The sequence below is a fragment of the Emericellopsis atlantica genome (genome assembly GCF_019669845.1).
Source record: "Emericellopsis atlantica unplaced genomic scaffold F5Z01scaffold_46, whole genome shotgun sequence".
In the NCBI taxonomy this organism is placed as follows: domain Eukaryota; kingdom Fungi; phylum Ascomycota; class Sordariomycetes; order Hypocreales; family Bionectriaceae; genus Emericellopsis; species Emericellopsis atlantica.
The window spans coordinates 53,403-71,084 of NW_025764748.1; the positions used below are offsets into that span (position 1 = coordinate 53,403).

The 17,682-nt window shown below is 56.1% G+C and overlaps 6 protein-coding genes across 6 annotated transcripts; 3 read left to right on the forward strand and 3 right to left on the reverse strand.

Moving 5' to 3' along the window:
* Positions 1 to 468: 468 nt before the first annotated feature.
* Positions 469 to 4,249, forward strand: F5Z01DRAFT_695897 (uncharacterized protein; the record flags this gene model as incomplete). The annotated part of the gene is made up of 2 exons (XM_046266271.1): positions 469 to 2,440; positions 2,630 to 4,249. 2 exons carry the CDS (start codon positions 469 to 471, stop codon positions 3,928 to 3,930), a joined length of 3,273 nt encoding a protein of 1,090 aa, XP_046113860.1. The 3' UTR covers positions 3,931 to 4,249.
* On the reverse strand, positions 4,212 to 7,788 carry F5Z01DRAFT_435366 (plasma membrane H+-ATPase). Its single transcript, XM_046259721.1, has 4 exons — positions 7,257 to 7,788; positions 6,308 to 7,194; positions 5,545 to 6,257; positions 4,212 to 5,493 (listed from the first exon to the last, which is right to left on the reverse strand). The coding sequence occupies exons 1-4, from the start codon at positions 7,705 to 7,707 to the stop codon at positions 4,494 to 4,496; spliced, it is 3,051 nt and encodes a 1,016-aa protein (XP_046113861.1). The 5' UTR covers positions 7,708 to 7,788; the 3' UTR covers positions 4,212 to 4,493.
* Positions 7,789 to 9,101: 1,313 nt separating this feature from the next.
* On the forward strand, positions 9,102 to 10,717 carry F5Z01DRAFT_667815 (FAD dependent oxidoreductase-domain-containing protein). The gene is made up of 2 exons (XM_046264304.1): positions 9,102 to 9,447; positions 9,509 to 10,717. Exons 1-2 carry the CDS (start codon positions 9,193 to 9,195, stop codon positions 10,640 to 10,642), a joined length of 1,389 nt encoding a protein of 462 aa, XP_046113862.1. The 5' UTR covers positions 9,102 to 9,192; the 3' UTR covers positions 10,643 to 10,717.
* Positions 10,718 to 10,752: 35 nt separating this feature from the next.
* Positions 10,753 to 12,560, reverse strand: F5Z01DRAFT_630616 (uncharacterized protein; the record flags this gene model as incomplete). The annotated part of the gene is made up of 3 exons (XM_046261739.1): positions 10,753 to 10,830; positions 10,882 to 11,901; positions 11,952 to 12,560. 3 exons carry the CDS (start codon positions 12,558 to 12,560, stop codon positions 10,753 to 10,755), a joined length of 1,707 nt encoding a protein of 568 aa, XP_046113863.1.
* Positions 12,561 to 13,415: 855 nt separating this feature from the next.
* On the forward strand, positions 13,416 to 14,562 carry F5Z01DRAFT_667820 (NADH-ubiquinone oxidoreductase 24 kDa subunit precursor). Its single transcript, XM_046264305.1, has 3 exons — positions 13,416 to 13,628; positions 13,715 to 14,005; positions 14,070 to 14,562. Exons 1-3 carry the CDS (start codon positions 13,506 to 13,508, stop codon positions 14,442 to 14,444), a joined length of 789 nt encoding a protein of 262 aa, XP_046113864.1. The 5' UTR covers positions 13,416 to 13,505; the 3' UTR covers positions 14,445 to 14,562.
* F5Z01DRAFT_667823 (uncharacterized protein) lies at positions 14,563 to 16,823 on the reverse strand. Its single transcript, XM_046264306.1, has 2 exons — positions 16,530 to 16,823; positions 14,563 to 16,424 (listed from the first exon to the last, which is right to left on the reverse strand). Exon 2 carries the CDS (start codon positions 16,327 to 16,329, stop codon positions 14,650 to 14,652), a length of 1,680 nt encoding a protein of 559 aa, XP_046113865.1. The 5' UTR covers positions 16,330 to 16,424; positions 16,530 to 16,823; the 3' UTR covers positions 14,563 to 14,649.
* Between the last annotated feature and the right edge of the window lie 859 nt (positions 16,824 to 17,682).

Consider the following 17,682-nt stretch of genomic DNA (forward strand, 5'->3'; position numbering starts at 1 on the left):
TCTATCGACGGATCGCCCAGCCACACATCGAGCGGCAGTTGCATCAACATCCTCGCTGTCGCACCTGCCTTGTCTGAGTTGCGCCACAGCCACACGTCAGGCTGCCGCCAGTCGTCTGATTCATCGTCTTTCTCCCGTGCTCTCCATCATCTCTTGATCACCTTCACGTCCTCTCCGACCTTTCACCTACTGAACCCCGCGTCTCTTACGACACGATTGGGCCCTGGAGCGCTTGCTGTGTCCAGCCCGAACCCTCGATTCTGGGTTTCTTAAACGTCGGCCAGCTACCAAAGACTTGTCTCAATCAGCATCAAAGCCGTCTTGAAACACAGTCGCGGACTAGCTTCACCATCTGGCAGTCTGACACGCTACTATTGACATAGCGCCGACTCATACATTCCTCGACGATCATCCAGAGACCAAACAGAGAAAACACTGCTTGGTATCGCATTCCAGACAAGACCAGTCATGTCTCTTCCGGAGGGTGGTGGTGGCACCTTCGCCCTGCCCTCGCCCACCCATGCTCATCAGATGGACGTAACGTCAGCTGTGCGATCCCTTCGGCGTTCTATTTCGAGATCGCCATCCCGCTTCCTTTCGCGAGCATCGTCGCGCAACCCCGACGGCTTCACACCGGCCTCGCCCCAGTCGCCCTGTCGACGTTTCCGTTTGACGCCGTCACGGCAAATTGATCATCATCTCGCTAGCACAGCGCATTCTCTCTCGCACTCGACCCCCGCCTCGGCGCCGCCAGCGCATCCAGCTACAGCTCCTCCAGCTACTACGCTCACGCCATTACGACCAAGCTCAAAACTGTCGCTTCGCTCGAGCGCCAAAGCAGCCAGGACGTCACCATCCAGACAACTAGGAGGACGAGCTCGTCCTGCGCCACGAAGTCCACTGCGACGGGCGTTGAACGCGAGCCAGGAGCAAACCCCGGCGCCTACTCAGCGCTCACTCTTTTCAACCCCTGAACTTCCCATGGGACAGGAGAACAACGTTCAGAAACTACACGCTTCAGAACCTACCCATCAACGAACACCTGACAGGTCATCCCGGCATAGCCTTCATCTCGACGTTTCGGGCTCATCTGGGACTGCCTTTTTGAAGGCGCTAGACGTCAAGGCTGAAATTGCTCCCACCAGCGCAGGCGGCTTGAAGAGGAACGATGCTATGATGAACCTCGACCAGCCATATCAAGGGAGTCCGGTACCTAAGAGACGGAGTATGCACGGCGCCTCGAATCCAGAGCCTACCAGTGAGCGAAGCATATTTGAGGGCTCCAGCAGCCCAGCCGCGAATACAGCTAGTTTCACAATCCACGAGGACAGCAACGCTGGGACTCCGGAAGAACCAACCAATTCAAACAACATGGATCGGTCAGAGACGCAGGCGGCTCCGCCGACACCTTCTCCAGGCTTCTCGAAGCGGCCATCGTCAATGCGTAAGTCATCGATGTTGCCACGGTATGGCGAGAAGACATCGTGGGGAAAGCGTTTTGGCCAGCGTCATCTGGCCAAGTTGGAGAATGAAGCTGTGTCGACGCCCCCCCGAACCCGTACGCCAATATTCACTGCGAATTTTGAACCACCTACTGTTGGACCCTTATTCGGCTCGACAACCCCCATCGGAAACCCACCGACTCAGTCCACCAGCATATTCCAATTTGCTGAGAACAAGAACGCAGCTGGTCATCATCCATTGGCTCAGAGCACGACACTAAGTGCTTCATCATCGGGCAACAGTCTCACAGAAGAGACGTCTTCTGCCATGCCCGCGCCACCACTGTTCAACAGGGCCTCGCTGCATCCGTTCTCGCAATCATTGCCTTTGGGCGCTGAGCGGCCTTCTAACGGCTACTCGACCATCCAACAATCGACTCCCGCGCCCGGTAGTCTTTTATATCAGGGTGCCTTTGGTTCAACGGGTATGGTATCGAAGTTCAACCGCAATCCTGAGCAAGTAGAAAAGAAAATTGTCCCACCAGACACGCCTTGCAAGCCTTGGAGGAGGCCTTCCGAGCGCTTTTACACTTATCCCTCGGCCGCCACTCCTTGTTCCAACAGGAAGACGAAGTCCAACAACCGGAACTCCTTCGCCGGAATATCGTCTCTGACTTTTCAACCGCCAGCGGATGCTTCCCAGTCCCGGGATGACAAGACAGACCAAGAACCATCAATCTTTGGTCGTCGTTCCATCTTCTCGCGCACGATCCGACATGCTGATGTCGACGGCGACGTGAAGCTTTCCGACGACAGCAATTACGAGACTGCGGCGCTGTTCGGCACCCCAACCAAGAATGGGTTGACCACAAGCTTCAGCAATCTCAGTAACCTCAGCGAACTGAGCGAGAACTGCAGTGATGATTCACTAGATAGCCCGTCTGCCAACCGCAGAAGCAACGGTACTCGCGACTCTCTGAGCTCGGCGATGCGTCCCAGTCCGCTTCGCCAAGCTGACTGTAAGTTTATCTCTCGGCTTCCCCGATGCTGCAAGAACAGCTCTCCGGAGCAGCTTGCGAACCCCACAGATCCGCTCCCTTCATTTAGTCGAAACCGAGCTCTGCGAGGATCGAACCCTCCTTCACCCTTGTTTGCTTCTCAGAAGGTGTTTGCTAAGATTTCCGGAGTTGGTACGGCCAGCCCGCTTGCGGACAGTCGGACACCACGCACACCACAGGAATTATTTCTCCCCGAGAATACCAGCCAGCTCTCCATATCGAACAACAAGCTATCTCCAGCTACGCCAACAACCCAGCGTGATTTTCGCTCCTCCACCGCCACTTTCTCCACACCAGTCCACGATGATTTCCGCGCCTCTACTATGGCTCTGGAGCCTGCGCTACAAAGCCGATTCGATAAAGTTGAGCATCTTTCTGAAGAGGGCGAGTTTTCTGTCATCTTCAAGGTCACGGAGAAATCAGAGCCACTGGACTTTTCTCTTTCACGCCGCCAAAGCCCGTCTTCAATGAAAGAGCAGATTTTCGTAGTCAAGAAGACGAAGCAACCATACCATGGCCGCCGTGACCGGGAAAGGAAAATTCGCGAGGCGACGATTCTCCGAGCTCTGCGGGACAACGAACACATTGTGCAGTACGTGGCTGACTGGGAGGTGAACGATCATCTTTATATCCAAACCGAGCTTTGCGAGAACGGCAGTCTGAAGAACTTTCTCGACCTCAACGGGGACAAGGGCCGAGTGGATGATTTCTGCATTTTCAAAATTCTCCTGGATCTGACCATGGGCTTGAGAGAGATTCACGCCGCAGGTTTCATGCACCTTGACATGAAGCCTGCCAACGTTTTCATCACATTCGAAGGAGACGTCAAAATCGGCGATTTTGGATTAGCCCGTGAGCTTACGGACTGCTCGCCTCTGGACATGGAAGGCGATCGTGAGTACATGGCTCCAGAGATGCTACATGGCGAATTCAGCCCGTCATCCGACATATTCTCTCTAGGGCTGATGATGGTCGAGTCGATCACCAATTGCTACGTACCTGGCAATGGTGAAGTGTGGCACAGACTTCGCAACGATGACTTGTCTTTCGTCCCAAGCCTGGCGTGGTCGGTTTCCTGCGAGACCAATCCTGAACGGTCGAACCATTACAGTACAGGAACCACCTCGGACAGTGTTTACAATGCGGCTGATCTATTCGGATCGCACAAGCGGTCTGAGCTGCTTGAGCCTCCTGTCTTCATGGCAGATCCTGACCACCCTGAGTCTCTGCGTGCCCTCGTCGAGTGGATGATCTCTAGCCAAAGCCATCGTCGACCGACACCTGACCAGCTCCTTAACGTGGGAAGCTTGCAGTGGGTAGCGCAAAGACGCAAAGCGCCAGCGACAGTCTTCGAGGGGCGATGGGGCCCAATGGACTTGGGCAGGAATGCGGAAATCGAAATCGTCGACACAGAGATGACTGGTGTTTGATTTGACACTATAAGAAGTGATCGGGGTTCCCTTGGAGTTCGGTCATCAGCCGGGACAAGCTGAAAGGAATCCATTGGGCTATGAGAGTCTGGCGTTGGAGGAATACTTGCTCCTGTTACGAATTATGGTTCATCAACGGCGTCGGGGGACGTTTCTGTGGAATAGTCGTCGAGTTCTCTTCGGCTGGAGCGATGAGAATCATGTATAGTATATATAACATACCGGTGCGGGAGACGCAAGGCGCAAGGCGCAAGCAGGACCTGGGCCGGGAGAGGATTTCATTTGTTATTCACGAGGCTTACGAATGCAACGGCAAGAACAGCATGCTATGATCTGGCATTTAATTATACGAACAGCACGAAAGGCAAGACGGTGTCCCCGCTAGCCTAGAGGCATAGAGTCTGACAGAGTACACTGCTGCACTATGCGTGTATGGTATATAGTAATGGTAGACAAAAAAGTGATAACCTCTACTGGGCTTACTCTACAATGTTCTGGAACCATCCTCTCAAAAGACATTATACCTTCTTCGCCCTCACTGCCACCATTACGCATTCCCGCGTCTACAAGTCCTCCTCCTCCTCATGGATCTTCTCCACAAGGTGGAAGCGATCCATGCCGGTCTTGCTATCTACCTCGTGTTCGACGCTAAGCTTCTGCAGACTGGCCAAGACATTTTCCAGCTTGGTATCCTTGTGGCTGCGATCCTTGCGGCCGAGATTGTCGAGCCAGCTCCACTTGTTGAGGAGGAAGTAGACAACAGCGATGACGACGGTGACACCAAAGGAGAAGAGCCAAATGATGACGACGGTGACGACATCAGTCCATCCATCATCACGCTGGTCATATCCGCCCGGGGGACTTGTCTTCACAGGTCGACCAGAGAGCCAGCCGAAGATGCAGAAGAGGGTGGCCAGGACATCAACACCAAAGATGGCGCCCACGAGCTGCCAGGATGGCCACGTCTTGCCACCGCGGGTGACAAAGATGAGCCAGTTCTCCGTTAAGGCGACCTCGAGGAAGAGAACTTCCTGGACGGAGCCAAAGTTCTGGATGATGCCGCCGCTGTGGAGGAGCATGGTCGCGCGGCAAATCCAGGTGCCGATGGCGAGCAGTATGCCGAGGATGACGGAGATGACCCAGATCTTGGGTAGCTGCCACTCGACAGGGCGAGGGTCCCAGTAGGCATTGTCGTACGCGACAGCCACAGTGGCCAAATCGGCAAACAGAGCAATGAAGACAATCAACTCGACGCGGATAGTCTCATTCAGGATGATCATGCTGAGTACCAGGTAGATCTCGAGATGCAAGCACAGGGCGATGCGGTATTGAATGTAGGACTTCATGCGGTGGAAGATCTGTCGCGATGTCTTGATGGCGAGGACGATGGTGCTGAGACCAGGAGCGAGGAACACAATATCAGCGGCGGCCTGGGCGGCTTCCGAAGAGCCTTCGACAGCAATACCGCAATCGGCTTTCTTGAGGGAGGGAGCGTCGTTGACGCCGTCACCGGTCATGGCTGTCAAGTGGCCTCGCTGCTGGAGCATTTCGACGACGGCGTACCTTGCGTGGTGTTAGTGACGACTTGGAGATGTGGATCAAGTGTGAGCTTACTTGTGTTCGGGGAAGACCTCGGCGAAACCATCGGCACGCTCGACAAAGTCGTGCTGCACGCTGCCAGATAGGCCACCGTGGATGAGCTTCTCCGAGTTGTAGACCTTTGTACCCAGAGACAGCATCTTGCACGTCTCTTTGGCGATGGCAATGGCGTCACCGGTAAGCATCTTGACGGGCACACCGAGCTGAGCGGCTTCAATGATAGTCTGTGCCGTGTCCTCGCGAGGAGGGTCGAACATGGAGAGCAGACCAAGCAGGACCCAAGGCTCGTCGTTCTTCTTGACGGCAACGCCGAGAGAGCGGAAACCACGGCGGGCGAATTCCTGCGCCTTTTCACGATAGAGGGACGCGGTGGGCTCGGCACACTCGGTCAATTTTAGAATCGCACGAGGCGCACCCTTTGCGCAGGTGAACGTATCATCGCCGAGACGGCAAACTGCGGTGATGCGCTTGGAGACGGGGTCGAAAGGTGTGAACTTGTCAGTGACCCATCCCTGCTGGAGGATCTCGCGGGCGTGCGGGTAGCGCTTGAGAGCGAGTACCGTGACCTTGTCGATGGGGTCCAGCGACTTGACGTTGTGCGACGAGGCGAGGGCGGCCACCGCCATCATCCAATCGACGTCCTGACCCTCGGAGACGAAGGGGTCACGAAGAGACAGTTTGTTCGCTGTCAGCGTACCGGTCTTGTCGGAACAGAGGATGTCGACGCCCCACATCTGTTAGCAGTGTCATGTGTGTGAGATGGGTGGGGAGGACATACAGCAAGAGACTCAATGGCCGTGAGCTTCTGCACAATAGCTTTCTGCTTGGCCAGGTAGGCCGCGCCGACAGCCAAAGTTGTGGTGGTGACGACAGGCAGACCGACGGGAACACCAATGATCATGAGAATCAGGGCGGCCCTGAAGAGCGTCTGCTCCGCGCCCACCGTGACGGGGATGTGGCGGAAGAAACCACCGATCCAGGCAGCAATGATCCAGAACATGACAAGAACCAGGAGACTGGTACCAATGTTGTTCATGACAGCTTTGAAGTGGCCCTGGTCATTCGCACCCTGCACAAGGTCGGCCGTCTTGCCAACAAAGGACTGGCGAGCAGTAGCCGTCACCAAAGCGTACGCCTTGCCGCGCTTGCAACCGGTGGTGTAGTAGACAATGTCGCCCATGTACTTCTCGACAGCAAGCGATTCTCCGGTGATGGCAGACTGATCGACGGCCAGGAGGGGACGGTTGGTATGCTTCATCATGTAGTAGACTGAGCCGCGACGGGTGTCCTCCTCCTCCTTTTCGTCTTCATCACCAGAATCATGATGGCCGAACTTATCCTCGGCGAGCAGTCGCTTGTAGATGGTAAAGTCCTCAGGGTGGTCGTAGTCGCAGATGAGACGGGCATCGGCAGGAACCGTGTCGCCTTCCTGGATGACGACAATGTCACCGAGGACAAGCTCGCGGGCGAGGATGTTGGTCTTTTGTCCATCACGCACAACGGTGCAGCGCATAGCAATGTCGCCCTTGAGACTGGCCACGACATCGGCGGCCTGCTTCTCCTGGTAGAAGCCAACAAAGGCGTTGAGCAACAAGATGCCGACAATCACACCAAAGTCGATCCAATCACCAAGACCAGCTGCCAACAGCGCGGCCAGTTCCATGACTGTGCTCATTAGCCGGGGCCTTCATGGTAGAGGGGAGGGAGGGAGGAAGGGAGCTACATACCATAGAGAATTGGTCCCCGGAAGTATCCAATGAACTGCGCAATGGGGTTGGTCTTTTCCGCCATCAACTCGTTCCAGCCCGTCAGCTTTCGTCTTTGCTCAACATCGGCTGTGTTGATACCAGCGTTGATGTCCGTGTTGAGCCAGTCCTCTGGGATGCCGTCTCCGGGCGAGAGGGACCGACGGCGACTGTCCTCGTGACTCAAACCCCAGAACTTCCACCAAGGTCGTTTCTTAGGAGCCTTGTCATCTTCCTCGTCGGCTCCCTTGCCTGCGTCCTCGCGGTAGGTGCTGACGTAGCGATCAAGGGCGGCATACTCGCTGAGGCCTTCCATGTCATTGCCGCTTGCGCTACTTGATTCACCCGCCGCATTGTTCTGGCTGTCGGCATGGGCCTCTCCGGCCTCCACGTCATTTTCGTGGGGCTTCCGGTGGTGAAGCCGGGAGAGCATATTGACAGCGAGGTGGGGTGGAGGAGGGCAACTTGAGAGACCAACACGGGGGGTATCACTTGCGAGAGAGGACAGCTGACTCTTAGCAGAGCATCACAGATGGCAGGACACCGAGGGATAGCGTGTGAGTGGCGCGCCCTGCCTTATATGAAGGGCCATCGAGCTATTCCCTAGCTCCAGTCCCCAATTGACATGGCAGCTGACTCTGGGCTCCGAATCCCTCTGTGAGGGGAAGGCGCCAGCCAGCATCCGAAATCTGAGAACCCCTCATGATCAATTGATGGAGATGCTCCAGTGATCGTGTGCGATTAGAGGAGGCCGAATTATCCGGAGGGTGTGCTCGCGCGATCAACTGGCACCTGATTCGCGGAGGTGGCTGTCGATTTGAGTTCGCACGTAAGAGTCGGGGGTCGCGAGAGACGAAATGTCCCACGCTGCACGCGAGCCGTGACGATTGTTGCGTGAGGAGCAAGCATGAGGAGTGCCCAAGTCGGCAAAAACGGATGGCTCGAGGGCCATCCCGTCTATGACGCGTGAGGCCGCCCAGAGGTTGGGATATGTCATGCCCGAGAGCGCCGTTGCACAATGCGAAAAAGCTTGGGACATGTCGGCCCTCAAGCATCTGGAAGCTGATCATTGCCGGGACCGCGAGTTCCATTCTACCGTTGACAGTGGTGACTCTTGCTTCTCCAATTGTGCTGGACGTCAAAGCTGAGCATAGGCGGCCATTCTGCTCGCGCAGCAGCAGTAAAGGCGTCGCAGAGGAAGAAATCGTCGAGAAGAATAACAGGCACGACACCCTCATGCCAGACGTGAGGCGCCATGGTGTGTCCCAGCCAATGCCGACTCATCCAGCAGCAACCATCTTCTCGCCTGGGTGCCGACAAGCCGAGAGTTAGTCGATCAGGCCCAATCGAGAACCCTGCTGTGAGGTGTGTGTCGTAATGGGACAGTCAATCCTCCACATCGTAAATCAGGGGCCAGAACTCCGGAGAAAGCAACGCTGGAGAAGATGGCTCGCGAGTCGCGCGTCATGGCATGCTGGGGGGTTGGAGAGTTTGCGCTGTGCGCCTGGCTTCCGCCAAAGTGCTGGAGATGGGTGTCGCGGCAGGCTAGGTGGCTTGGCCGTGATGGTGTGCAAGATTGCAAGGCACTCCCGGACTCGGTGCTTTCTGTGAGGTATTTACAAAGAGCTGTAGTCCCTTTTGATATGTTGGAGAAGGGAGCGAGTAATGAAACCGGTGGTGAAGATACAAAGCAGCAGACTAGACCAGGGGAGAGTGGGCAGGAGGATATGGACGATGCAGGGTAGGCAAATGGCCTTGTGGTCGGTAGTACGTACTTGCCTTATATCCGTACGCGGACCGGCGCCACGGCCCACGTCACGATTGAATTGACACAGACCCCTCCCACAATAGAGTTGATGCTACCCTGGACACGAACCACTGCCTGCTCACGATAAAGTGTAACGGCCAGTGTTCGACGATGACCGTCCCGACAATCCAGCCGGGCCAAGCGTCCCTGCCCAGCGCCTCACCAACACATTCATACTGGCACTCACAGCCGTCTCAGACACTCCTCGATCACCGCACAACGAGCCAACTTCCGAGCTCGGCTGCTACTGTCATTGTGGGCAGTGGTATCACGGGCGCCTTCGTTGCCCGGGAGCTCATTGAGAATGGGGCCAGCGATGTTGTCATGCTAGAGGCAAGGCAAGCCTGCTGGGGCGCCACTGGTCGGGTATAGCACCTCACTTACTTGAATCCCAGCCAAACGGTCAAAAGGCGCTAATAATCAATAGAACGGGGGCCACTGCCAGCCTTTGCTCTACTTGACTAAACCGCACATTGGCCGTTTCGAGCTCGGCACATATCATTTCTTGCAAGACCTTGTCCGCAGCGAGGCGATCGATTGCTCGTGGGAATCCAGTGGCGGTGTCCACGCCATCTACTCCCCAGCTGTGCTCGATCTCGCTCGCAAGGTGATTGAGAGACTGCCCAGTGACCTGTCTTCCAGCGTCCACCTTATCACCGACCCCGAGAAGTTGCAGACATTGAAACTTCGGGGCAATGCCATCGCCGCCATTGTTCAGGACCACGCAGCAAAATGTTGGCCCTACAAGCTTGTCTCCCATATTCTCGAGGCCCTTGTACGGAAACCATCCTTTAACTTGCAGACTACTACACCCGTGACGTATATCCAACGTTGCGACTCGTCGTACATTGTGCATACCGGCCGGGGCCAGATCGCTGCAGAGAACGTGGTCCTGGCCACCAACGCCTACACATCGCACCTCCTGCCATCCTTCACAGGCTTCATCACTCCAGTGCGTGGGCACGTCTCGGCTTTGGTGCCGCCCGACGGCCAGAGACTGGCGCATACATATGTCTGGTCAATACAGAAGGAGGGAGACGCCGGAGAAAGCGACGATTACTTGGTGCAAAGACCCACCGGAGAGCTCATCCTTGGGGGCGAGCGAAACGCTGTGACGGACGGGGGTGTCGGTGTCTCGTCGGACGACGAGATTGACCCAATCGTCGCCAAGCGGCTTCGGACCGTGCTTTCTTCGACCCTGAAGTTTGGTGAGCATGACACAAGAGAGTTGGAAGCCAAGTATGAGTGGTCAGGTATCATGGGATATTCCAAAGACGCATCGCCCTGGGTCGGGCGCGTACCAGAATCTCTGGGCGGGAGAGACGATGGTAAGGGCAACCTGTGGGTAAGTGCTGGTTACACCGGTCACGGGATGCCGGTTGCTGCGCGTTGCGGTATTGCCGTAGCGGAGTGGATACTCAGGAAGAGGAAGGACGTGGTAGATGTTCCCAGTGAGTGGCTTATCAGCCAGGACAGGCTCGACGAGCTCAAGGCTCTGGCGATGCCGGACACCCTCGAGGACGAGCTTAGGATGCTACTTGAGAGGGACAACATGCGTTGAAAGGGCGAGTGTTAGGCTTTGCATACTAGCCTTGAACTAGTATTGGGACATGAATATATATACATTGACAAAGCATAGCCACTAGCGAATGCCAGGTGTTCGAATATTGCTCATAGCCTTGAATGAAGATCACGAGCAGCTTCTTCCTTTGCTCTTTCAGCCAACACCCTCCTGAGCAACTTGCCGGACTGTCTGCGTTAGCCATTTTGTCTTCACTAGACGGATGTCGAACCACTCACCGGGTTCCTTGGGATGTCGGCCAGGAATACGACACCACCCTTCAACCTCTTGTAGGGTGCTACCCTCTCTGCAACCCACGCTTCTATATCCGGCCCAGAAGTTTTGCAGCCCTGTGCCAGGACGACATAAGCCTTGGGCAGTTCCTCACCATCAACAGCAACTCCAACGACCGCTGCGTCAGTGACATCCGCTCTCTCCAGCAACAAGGCCTCCAGCTCGGCTGGAGAGACTTGGAATCCCTTGACCTTGATGAGATCCTTGGCGCGGTCAACAATGTGAAAGATGGCGCCAGGCGCGTACTTGTTCACAATGGCAATGTCTCCGGTTTTCAACCATCTGGCGCCTCGATTATCCGTGCTTATCGCTTGTGCTGTGGCCTCGCCGTTTCGCCAATAGCCTTTCATCATGGTGGGCGCCGAAACGTACAGTTCGCCTGGCACGCCGGCTTCCAGGACCTCGACTCCGCTGTCCATGTCTATGAGCTTCGCTCTGCAACCAGGCATAAGTTCTCCCACGCCTTCTTTCTCCGAGCTGTCGGGGTCCCATGCCAGGGCTGTGCATGTCAGCTCTGTCATGCCGAAGCCCTGTTTGAGCGATGCATCGCGATGTGGAAAGAGGACCGCGTTAGCCCCCTTTTGCGTCCCCCGTGCAAGTGGCGCGCCGCCGCTACCGACCATCTCGAGACTCGACAAGTCCAGCTTGCGTGTGAGTGGATGTCTGGTCATCCCCATGAGAATAGCAGGAACCACGAAAATCTTTGTGATCCTGAGAGTAGCAATGTGATGAAGCATACGGCCTAGGTCGAACGAAGACATGATGTACACGGGAACACCCTGTCCGGGGAAGCTCGTGACGTAGTAACCCTGGCAAAAGGCGTGGTATAGGGGCAGAATGCACAAGGCCGAAGAGCGACTGGGGTTGTGATCGTTTTGCAGGTCGTGCTTAGCCATGGACATGGAAGCCCGAGCGTTGGCGATGTGATTGTAATGTGTGATTTCGACACCTTTGGGAAGACCAGTCTCCCGCCGATTAATTGCATGTTTACCAGTTTGATCTTCGTCGTACTCACAGTTCCAGAGCTGTAGTTCAGGCAGCATGTTTCCGAGGCAGCATCTTCAGGCTCGTGCCAAGAAAAGGCATCACCCTTCACAGGGCAAGCTACTAATCGAGTCCAATGGCAGTGTTCTGTCCGGCTTTGCGTGTTGATATTATGATCCACATCCGGGATCGTATCGTCGAAGAAATACAGATCATCCAAGGCCATGCCCACGTCTGCGGATGCTCGTAATGCGGTCTCCCAGCTCTTTTCCGAAGTAAGCATGATCTTTGCGCCACTGTCTTTGAGCTGGTATGCGAGCTCACGAGCCGTGTAGGCAGGATTGGCGCCCGTGAAGATACCGCCAGCCATCCATATCCCAAACATAAGAACGGGAAAGACGACATTGTTGCCGGCACAGACCAGTACCCGGTCGCCTGGCTGAAGACCAGCATCGCGCAAGCCCACAGCTATGCGCTTCGCCAGTGCCCGGGCGCTGGCTAGCGTGAAGAAACGAGTAGCTGGATGATCCGCGTCTATCCATACCTTTCTGTCCGGGAGATGTCCTGAAGGGGAACCAAACAACCACTGCTGGACGGAGCAGTTTGGCACCGTCACCGAGAAGCGCGATTCAATCACCATGATGATGAAGGCTGAGTAGGCTCCAGCCGAGAAAGGGCTTCGCCGGCTATTCCACTTCGACAAGCGTCTTCTGATTCCTCGAAGACTTCACAGCCTGAACGAGGGAAACATAAGGGCAGGCAGGAGGAGGTAGTGGCCAAGGTGAGGTGACGAGTTGGAAAATCACGATGGGGCCTTTGCTGGGCAGTGCATGTTGTGAACTATCATCTGATTCTATCAGCAATCTTCGAGTCAGTGTTTACTAGTACGAGATCAGTCCAACACGCTTCTCTCCCCGCACGTGTTACTCCACATAATCGTATGGGTTGAGACTCTTGAGTGCTTCTGAAGCGGCCATGGCACGTGGGAAGGGCAAGCGAGCTCCAAAACACATCTCGCCCATCCTAACTCCCAAGTAGGACAGTCCTGCATGCTCGCATACCGCGCCAGATCATGTGCCACCGGGCCGCAAGCGAGGGCCTAATTAGCACACCCGCGACCGTCAGACAAAAGAACGACGGGGCGCTATGGCTTGGCTGTACCTAAGTAGTCACACTGGCCTCGGCGGCTGTGACTTTCGACAACAGCGCGGGCATGTAAGCGCACACTGCCATCTTGACCGCATCCTCGGGCGCCACACGTCCAAGCATACACTGCTGTGAAAATGTAACTTGAGGAAGGAGATTTTGATGTTGTTGCAGCTGAAATCGCAAGTGCACATGTGCTGTTTACCTACCTGGTCGAAGTGACAGTAACCTCGATGTGGAGAGGGAGGCAGTTATCCGAACTTCACCCCACTGACCAATCACCGTCGTCCATTTTGCAAGCAGCTCGCAAAGCACCGGCAACGACGACGTCGACGACATTTTGAGAGGCGACTGCACGAGCTTCACGACCATTGAATCCAACCTCCACCACGACCCTGCGTGCGCCCCGCCCCAATCGCGACGACAATCCCTCACCACAATGGCGTCCAAGATGACACCCTACCTATTCCGCTCCGCCATGCGGTCGGCGTCGCGCGCTGGCTTCGCCCAGACACGGGCCTTCTCAGTCACGGCTCGCCGACCGAGCGACACCCTCATGGTGGTCAGTACGCCCCCGATGCCGCGCTGAGAGATTCTCTCTTCGTGCGCTTGGCGCCCGGCAGATTGACTGACAATGTCCCTTTGCAGCACCGTAACACGCCCGAGAACAACCCCGACATCCCCTTCAAGTTCACCCCCCAAAACGAGAAGATCATCACCGAGATCCTCAAGCGCTACCCCCCTCAGTACAAAAAGGCCGCCGTCATGCCCATCCTCGACCTCGGCCAGCGCCAGCACGGCTTCACCTCGATCAGCGTCATGAACGAGGTCGCCAGGTTACTCGAGATGCCTCCCATGCGCGTCTACGAGGTGGCCTCCTTCTACACCATGTACAACCGCGACCCCGTGGGCAAGTTCCACGTCCAGGTCTGCACGACGGTACGTTGTTTTCTTGAGGGAACAGATGCAACTGCAAAGAAAGGCGTCATGCTGACTCAAGTAGACCCCCTGCCAACTGGGCGGCTGCGGCTCCGACATCATCGTCAAGACCATCAAGGAGCACCTCGGCATCAAGCAGGGCCAGACCACCCCCGACGGCCTCTTCACGCTCGTCGAGGTCGAGTGTCTCGGTGCCTGCGTCAACGCCCCCATGGTCCAGATCAACGATGAGTACTACGAGGACCTGACCCCCGAGACCACCGTCTCGCTCCTCAGCGCGCTGAAGGAGAGCGCGGCGGCCACGAGCCAGGCCGACGCGGACGCCAAGATGCCCAAGCCCGGACCCCAGACGGGGCGGGACACCTGCGAGAACAGCAAGGGGCAGACCAATCTGCTGGATGAGCCGTGGGGCGTGGAGAAGACAAGGTCGGACTTGTAGATGTTATACTATCACCTATTTGCGATTCGTGTTTTGTGTCTGTAGCGGATATCGCTCAAGGATCTGGGCGGAACTGTACATAAAGTATGAATGCTACTACGGTTATAGACATACAATATCTCCCATTTGTAGATTTGATCATGACATGCGACGGATCATATCAGCTCAAATCTTCAGACCCGACCGACCCAAAAACAGTTCCGGTTCAACCAAGACGCAGAATCCAGCCGTCACCTAGCCGCTTGTTTTCCTCGCTCAACCCGCCCCAGACAACGATAGCACTCTCTTCCAAGTCAGTCATGACAGCACTCGCATGCCACCCCCGCGGCTCGGGCTCGTCAAAGCTGTCCTCGTCAAATGGTGATGTCGTTACCCGAAGCCACTTGCCCTCGCCCGTCTTCCGCCCGACGGCCTGCAACATGGCGCTGGTGAAGCTGGCCGGTGTCATGCCTAGAGGTGGCACTTGGAATGTCCACACGTCACTGTGGAACTTGCCAGCACCGGCGTGGCCCTCGGAGCTGGGCGAGCCCTCACCAAAGGCTAGCACGAGATACTCGCGGCCGCCACCAATTGTCAATGCGTGGAAGGACATGACACTGCGAGCCGCCGGCCATTGGTGCGCGGGCTCGATGGGAATATCTTCAGATGAAGCGTCCAGGTTGTTCTGGATGATGGACTGCCAGGTGCCTCGTGCGTGGACGGCCACTTCGCCTTTGTTGGCCTTGTCGTCAAACGCCTCAACTTCGAGGTGGATGAAGTCAAGCTGTCCACCAATCTCGTTCTGGCCGTCGAAGCCGCCGAACCGGAACAATCGACTCTTGCTGATACAGATGGCCGTGCCGCCGCGAGCGGGACCCGGTGCTGCGGGTAGCTCTGTCCACATCCTGGTGCGGACGTCGAATGCCCACATGTCGTTGGTACGCTCGCCATTCGCAAGACATCCGCCATGGACGATAAAGGTCCCGTAGCCGTCAGACTCGAGGTCGGTCGCATTCTCCGCCACGTTGCCCACGATGGGGTCTTGCGGGATGCCCGTCTTGGACGTATCGCCGACGAGTCTCTGTCGCCAGTTCTGCGGCGGCTTCGGGGCTGGCTTGGCGAACTCTCGAGGTTTATCTGTCGCGGTGGCGCAATGGTAGCTGCGCGCCGCAGGATGCGGCACAATTGTGCCCCCCTTGACGGCCGGGACGGGATCGAGGTAGGTCCACGTATTGGTTCTCGTATCAAACACCCAGACACGTCCCGCTTCCTCCAACGGCTTCATCTCAGGGCCGCCACGTCCTCCAAACAAGAAGATGCGGCTGCCAATGGATGCTGCGGCATGTCCTACCCGGGCCTCTGGAACATTGCCCGCCTGCGAGGCGTACGTAGCCGGCTGCTTTCCCTTGCTCTTTTCCGTGGGCGAGGCCTCCTCCTTGAGATCCACAGTGTCCAAGTCTCCTTGCGTGGGCTCTTCAGCAGGTGTCTGGAAGTCAGGTTCTGGCTCTGGCTCCGGCTGCAGTTCCGTGGCAGGCGACTGCGTAGCTTCATCGGGCGCTGCTGCCTTTGCGGCGACAGCGTAGTGGTCCGCGCCAGCCATGCTATATGGCAGCTTCACGACCTGCATCGCATTGTCGACGGGCTCGCGCGGGTTGATCTCACCGCCAAAGATGTACGCGGCACCTGAGATGACATTGATCGAGTGGGACGACCGATCTATGGGTGGCAGAGGAATGCGCTCCCAAGTACCCTTCATGCCTGGCTCCTTGCCCCTCAAGCTTAGCGACGAGATCTGGGGCATCTGAGGTATTTGTGGCAGCTGCGGAAGCTTGGAGGGCATGTTGCCTTTGGCATCCTGGAGCAAGTCGGACGTGCGCCGACGAATCATGGAGAAATTGCTCTCCATTGCTGGAATCGTGGTTTGTTTTCCTTGGGCGGAGATGCGATTTGCGGATGGATGAAATTGTATAGGCCAAATACTGGACCTTATACAAGTATCGACTGGAGCCGTCAGCAAGGAAGATGCAGGGATCGGCGAGGCTCAGCCTGGAAAGCGGGTGTGAGGATGACGTAGGTGTAGGTATCACGAACTGGGGAGGCCTCAACTGGTTGGTGTCGAGAGAAACAGGTCTGATAAAGTGATCACAGTCGGCTCACAGCGTCGTTGCAGATGCCTGGTTCTTCGGTTCGTGAGAACGAAGAGTCTGGCCTCTGCTGCCGTGAGCTTCCAGTGAGACCCTGATGATGGCTGGTTGCTTCAATCCGTTAGCGGGGCGCAAGGCGTAACCTGGGGTGGGGTCCAGTCGTGATAGGTCGGCACGGGCAGTGCTATCACATTCACAGCTAATAGTTATTACCAGGTACGGTACTTGGTCGGCGGCTGTGCAGAATACAATTGCCTGCTATTAATATTAGAGAGATGCCACGCGTTTGCAGACCCGCGGTGGTGCCTTGCCAGAATAAACGGACAACACTCATTGAACGAAACAATTCGGAAGGAAGGCTTTTGAAGCAATGAAGCTATCGAGCTCCTTCCCATCGGATCGACAAAACCCACATGATTTCGTGAATGATCCAAGCTCAATGATGGCTCAAAGAACGACCGCGGCTAGTAATTACAATTCGCTGTGCTCTTGTCGTTAACCAGCCATTATTTTGAATGCTGCTGCGTGGATGGCAGCGCCAGTGCGAGACCGGAATTCCTAGGTTTGTAAGACAATGCTACTACTACTGCAGTATCTAAGGCACCTAACAAATCGAAAAATGTCCCAGCCTTTGCTTGCGCAGGGTCCATTTGACAAGTTGGCATATGTCCCATCGGGCATGGTTAGCGGTGAGGCCCGCGCGGGGTACCTCTGACCACAACCTGAGTCGCATGGCATTTTCCAAATTGCATAATGGCACTGATGAATTCGCATCTAGACCAAAATGGGGTCCCTGTCGCAGCGGCGAGGCCGGGCAGGAGACGTTTCATTTGCTCTGCGGGCTTGCCGTTGGGTTATCGGGAGCCCTGTTGGAGTCGGATAAGATCGAGGCTAGATCCAGCGATACAATGCCAGCGCACTTTGACGGACACGTTGGCGATCTAGACCGGGTACACGTAGTGCATCTTTGGTGAATCTCGCGGGAATATGGCAACGAAAATCAAATCCTGGCTCGTACTGTATGTTACGAGGAAGATCGATCGTGATCCTTTCGTGGACACATCCATCTTGGCATGACAATCGCGATGTCAGAAGACTGGAGGCGATAGGTAAAG

Excerpts from the sequence above, each read along its gene's own strand:
- F5Z01DRAFT_435366 (XM_046259721.1), bottom strand. The coding sequence starts at position 7,707 with ATGCTCTCCCGGCTTCACCACCGGAAGCCCCACGAAAATGACGTGGAG. Across the intron at positions 7,195-7,256 it reads CCGGGGACCAATTCTCTATG|TCATGGAACTGGCCGCGCTG; the intron begins GTATGTAGCTCC and ends TAATGAGCACAG. Across the intron at positions 6,258-6,307 it reads CGGCCATTGAGTCTCTTGCT|GGCGTCGACATCCTCTGTTC; the intron begins GTATGTCCTCCC and ends TAACAGATGTGG.
- F5Z01DRAFT_667820 (XM_046264305.1), top strand. The coding sequence starts at position 13,506 with ATGGCGTCCAAGATGACACCCTACCTATTCCGCTCCGCCATGCGGTCG. Across the intron at positions 13,629-13,714 it reads CGAGCGACACCCTCATGGTG|CACCGTAACACGCCCGAGAA; the intron begins GTCAGTACGCCC and ends GTCCCTTTGCAG. Across the intron at positions 14,006-14,069 it reads ACGTCCAGGTCTGCACGACG|ACCCCCTGCCAACTGGGCGG; the intron begins GTACGTTGTTTT and ends TGACTCAAGTAG.
- F5Z01DRAFT_667823 (XM_046264306.1), bottom strand. The coding sequence starts at position 16,329 with ATGGAGAGCAATTTCTCCATGATTCGTCGGCGCACGTCCGACTTGCTC.
- F5Z01DRAFT_667815 (XM_046264304.1), top strand. The coding sequence starts at position 9,193 with ATGACCGTCCCGACAATCCAGCCGGGCCAAGCGTCCCTGCCCAGCGCC. Across the intron at positions 9,448-9,508 it reads GCTGGGGCGCCACTGGTCGG|AACGGGGGCCACTGCCAGCC; the intron begins GTATAGCACCTC and ends AATAATCAATAG.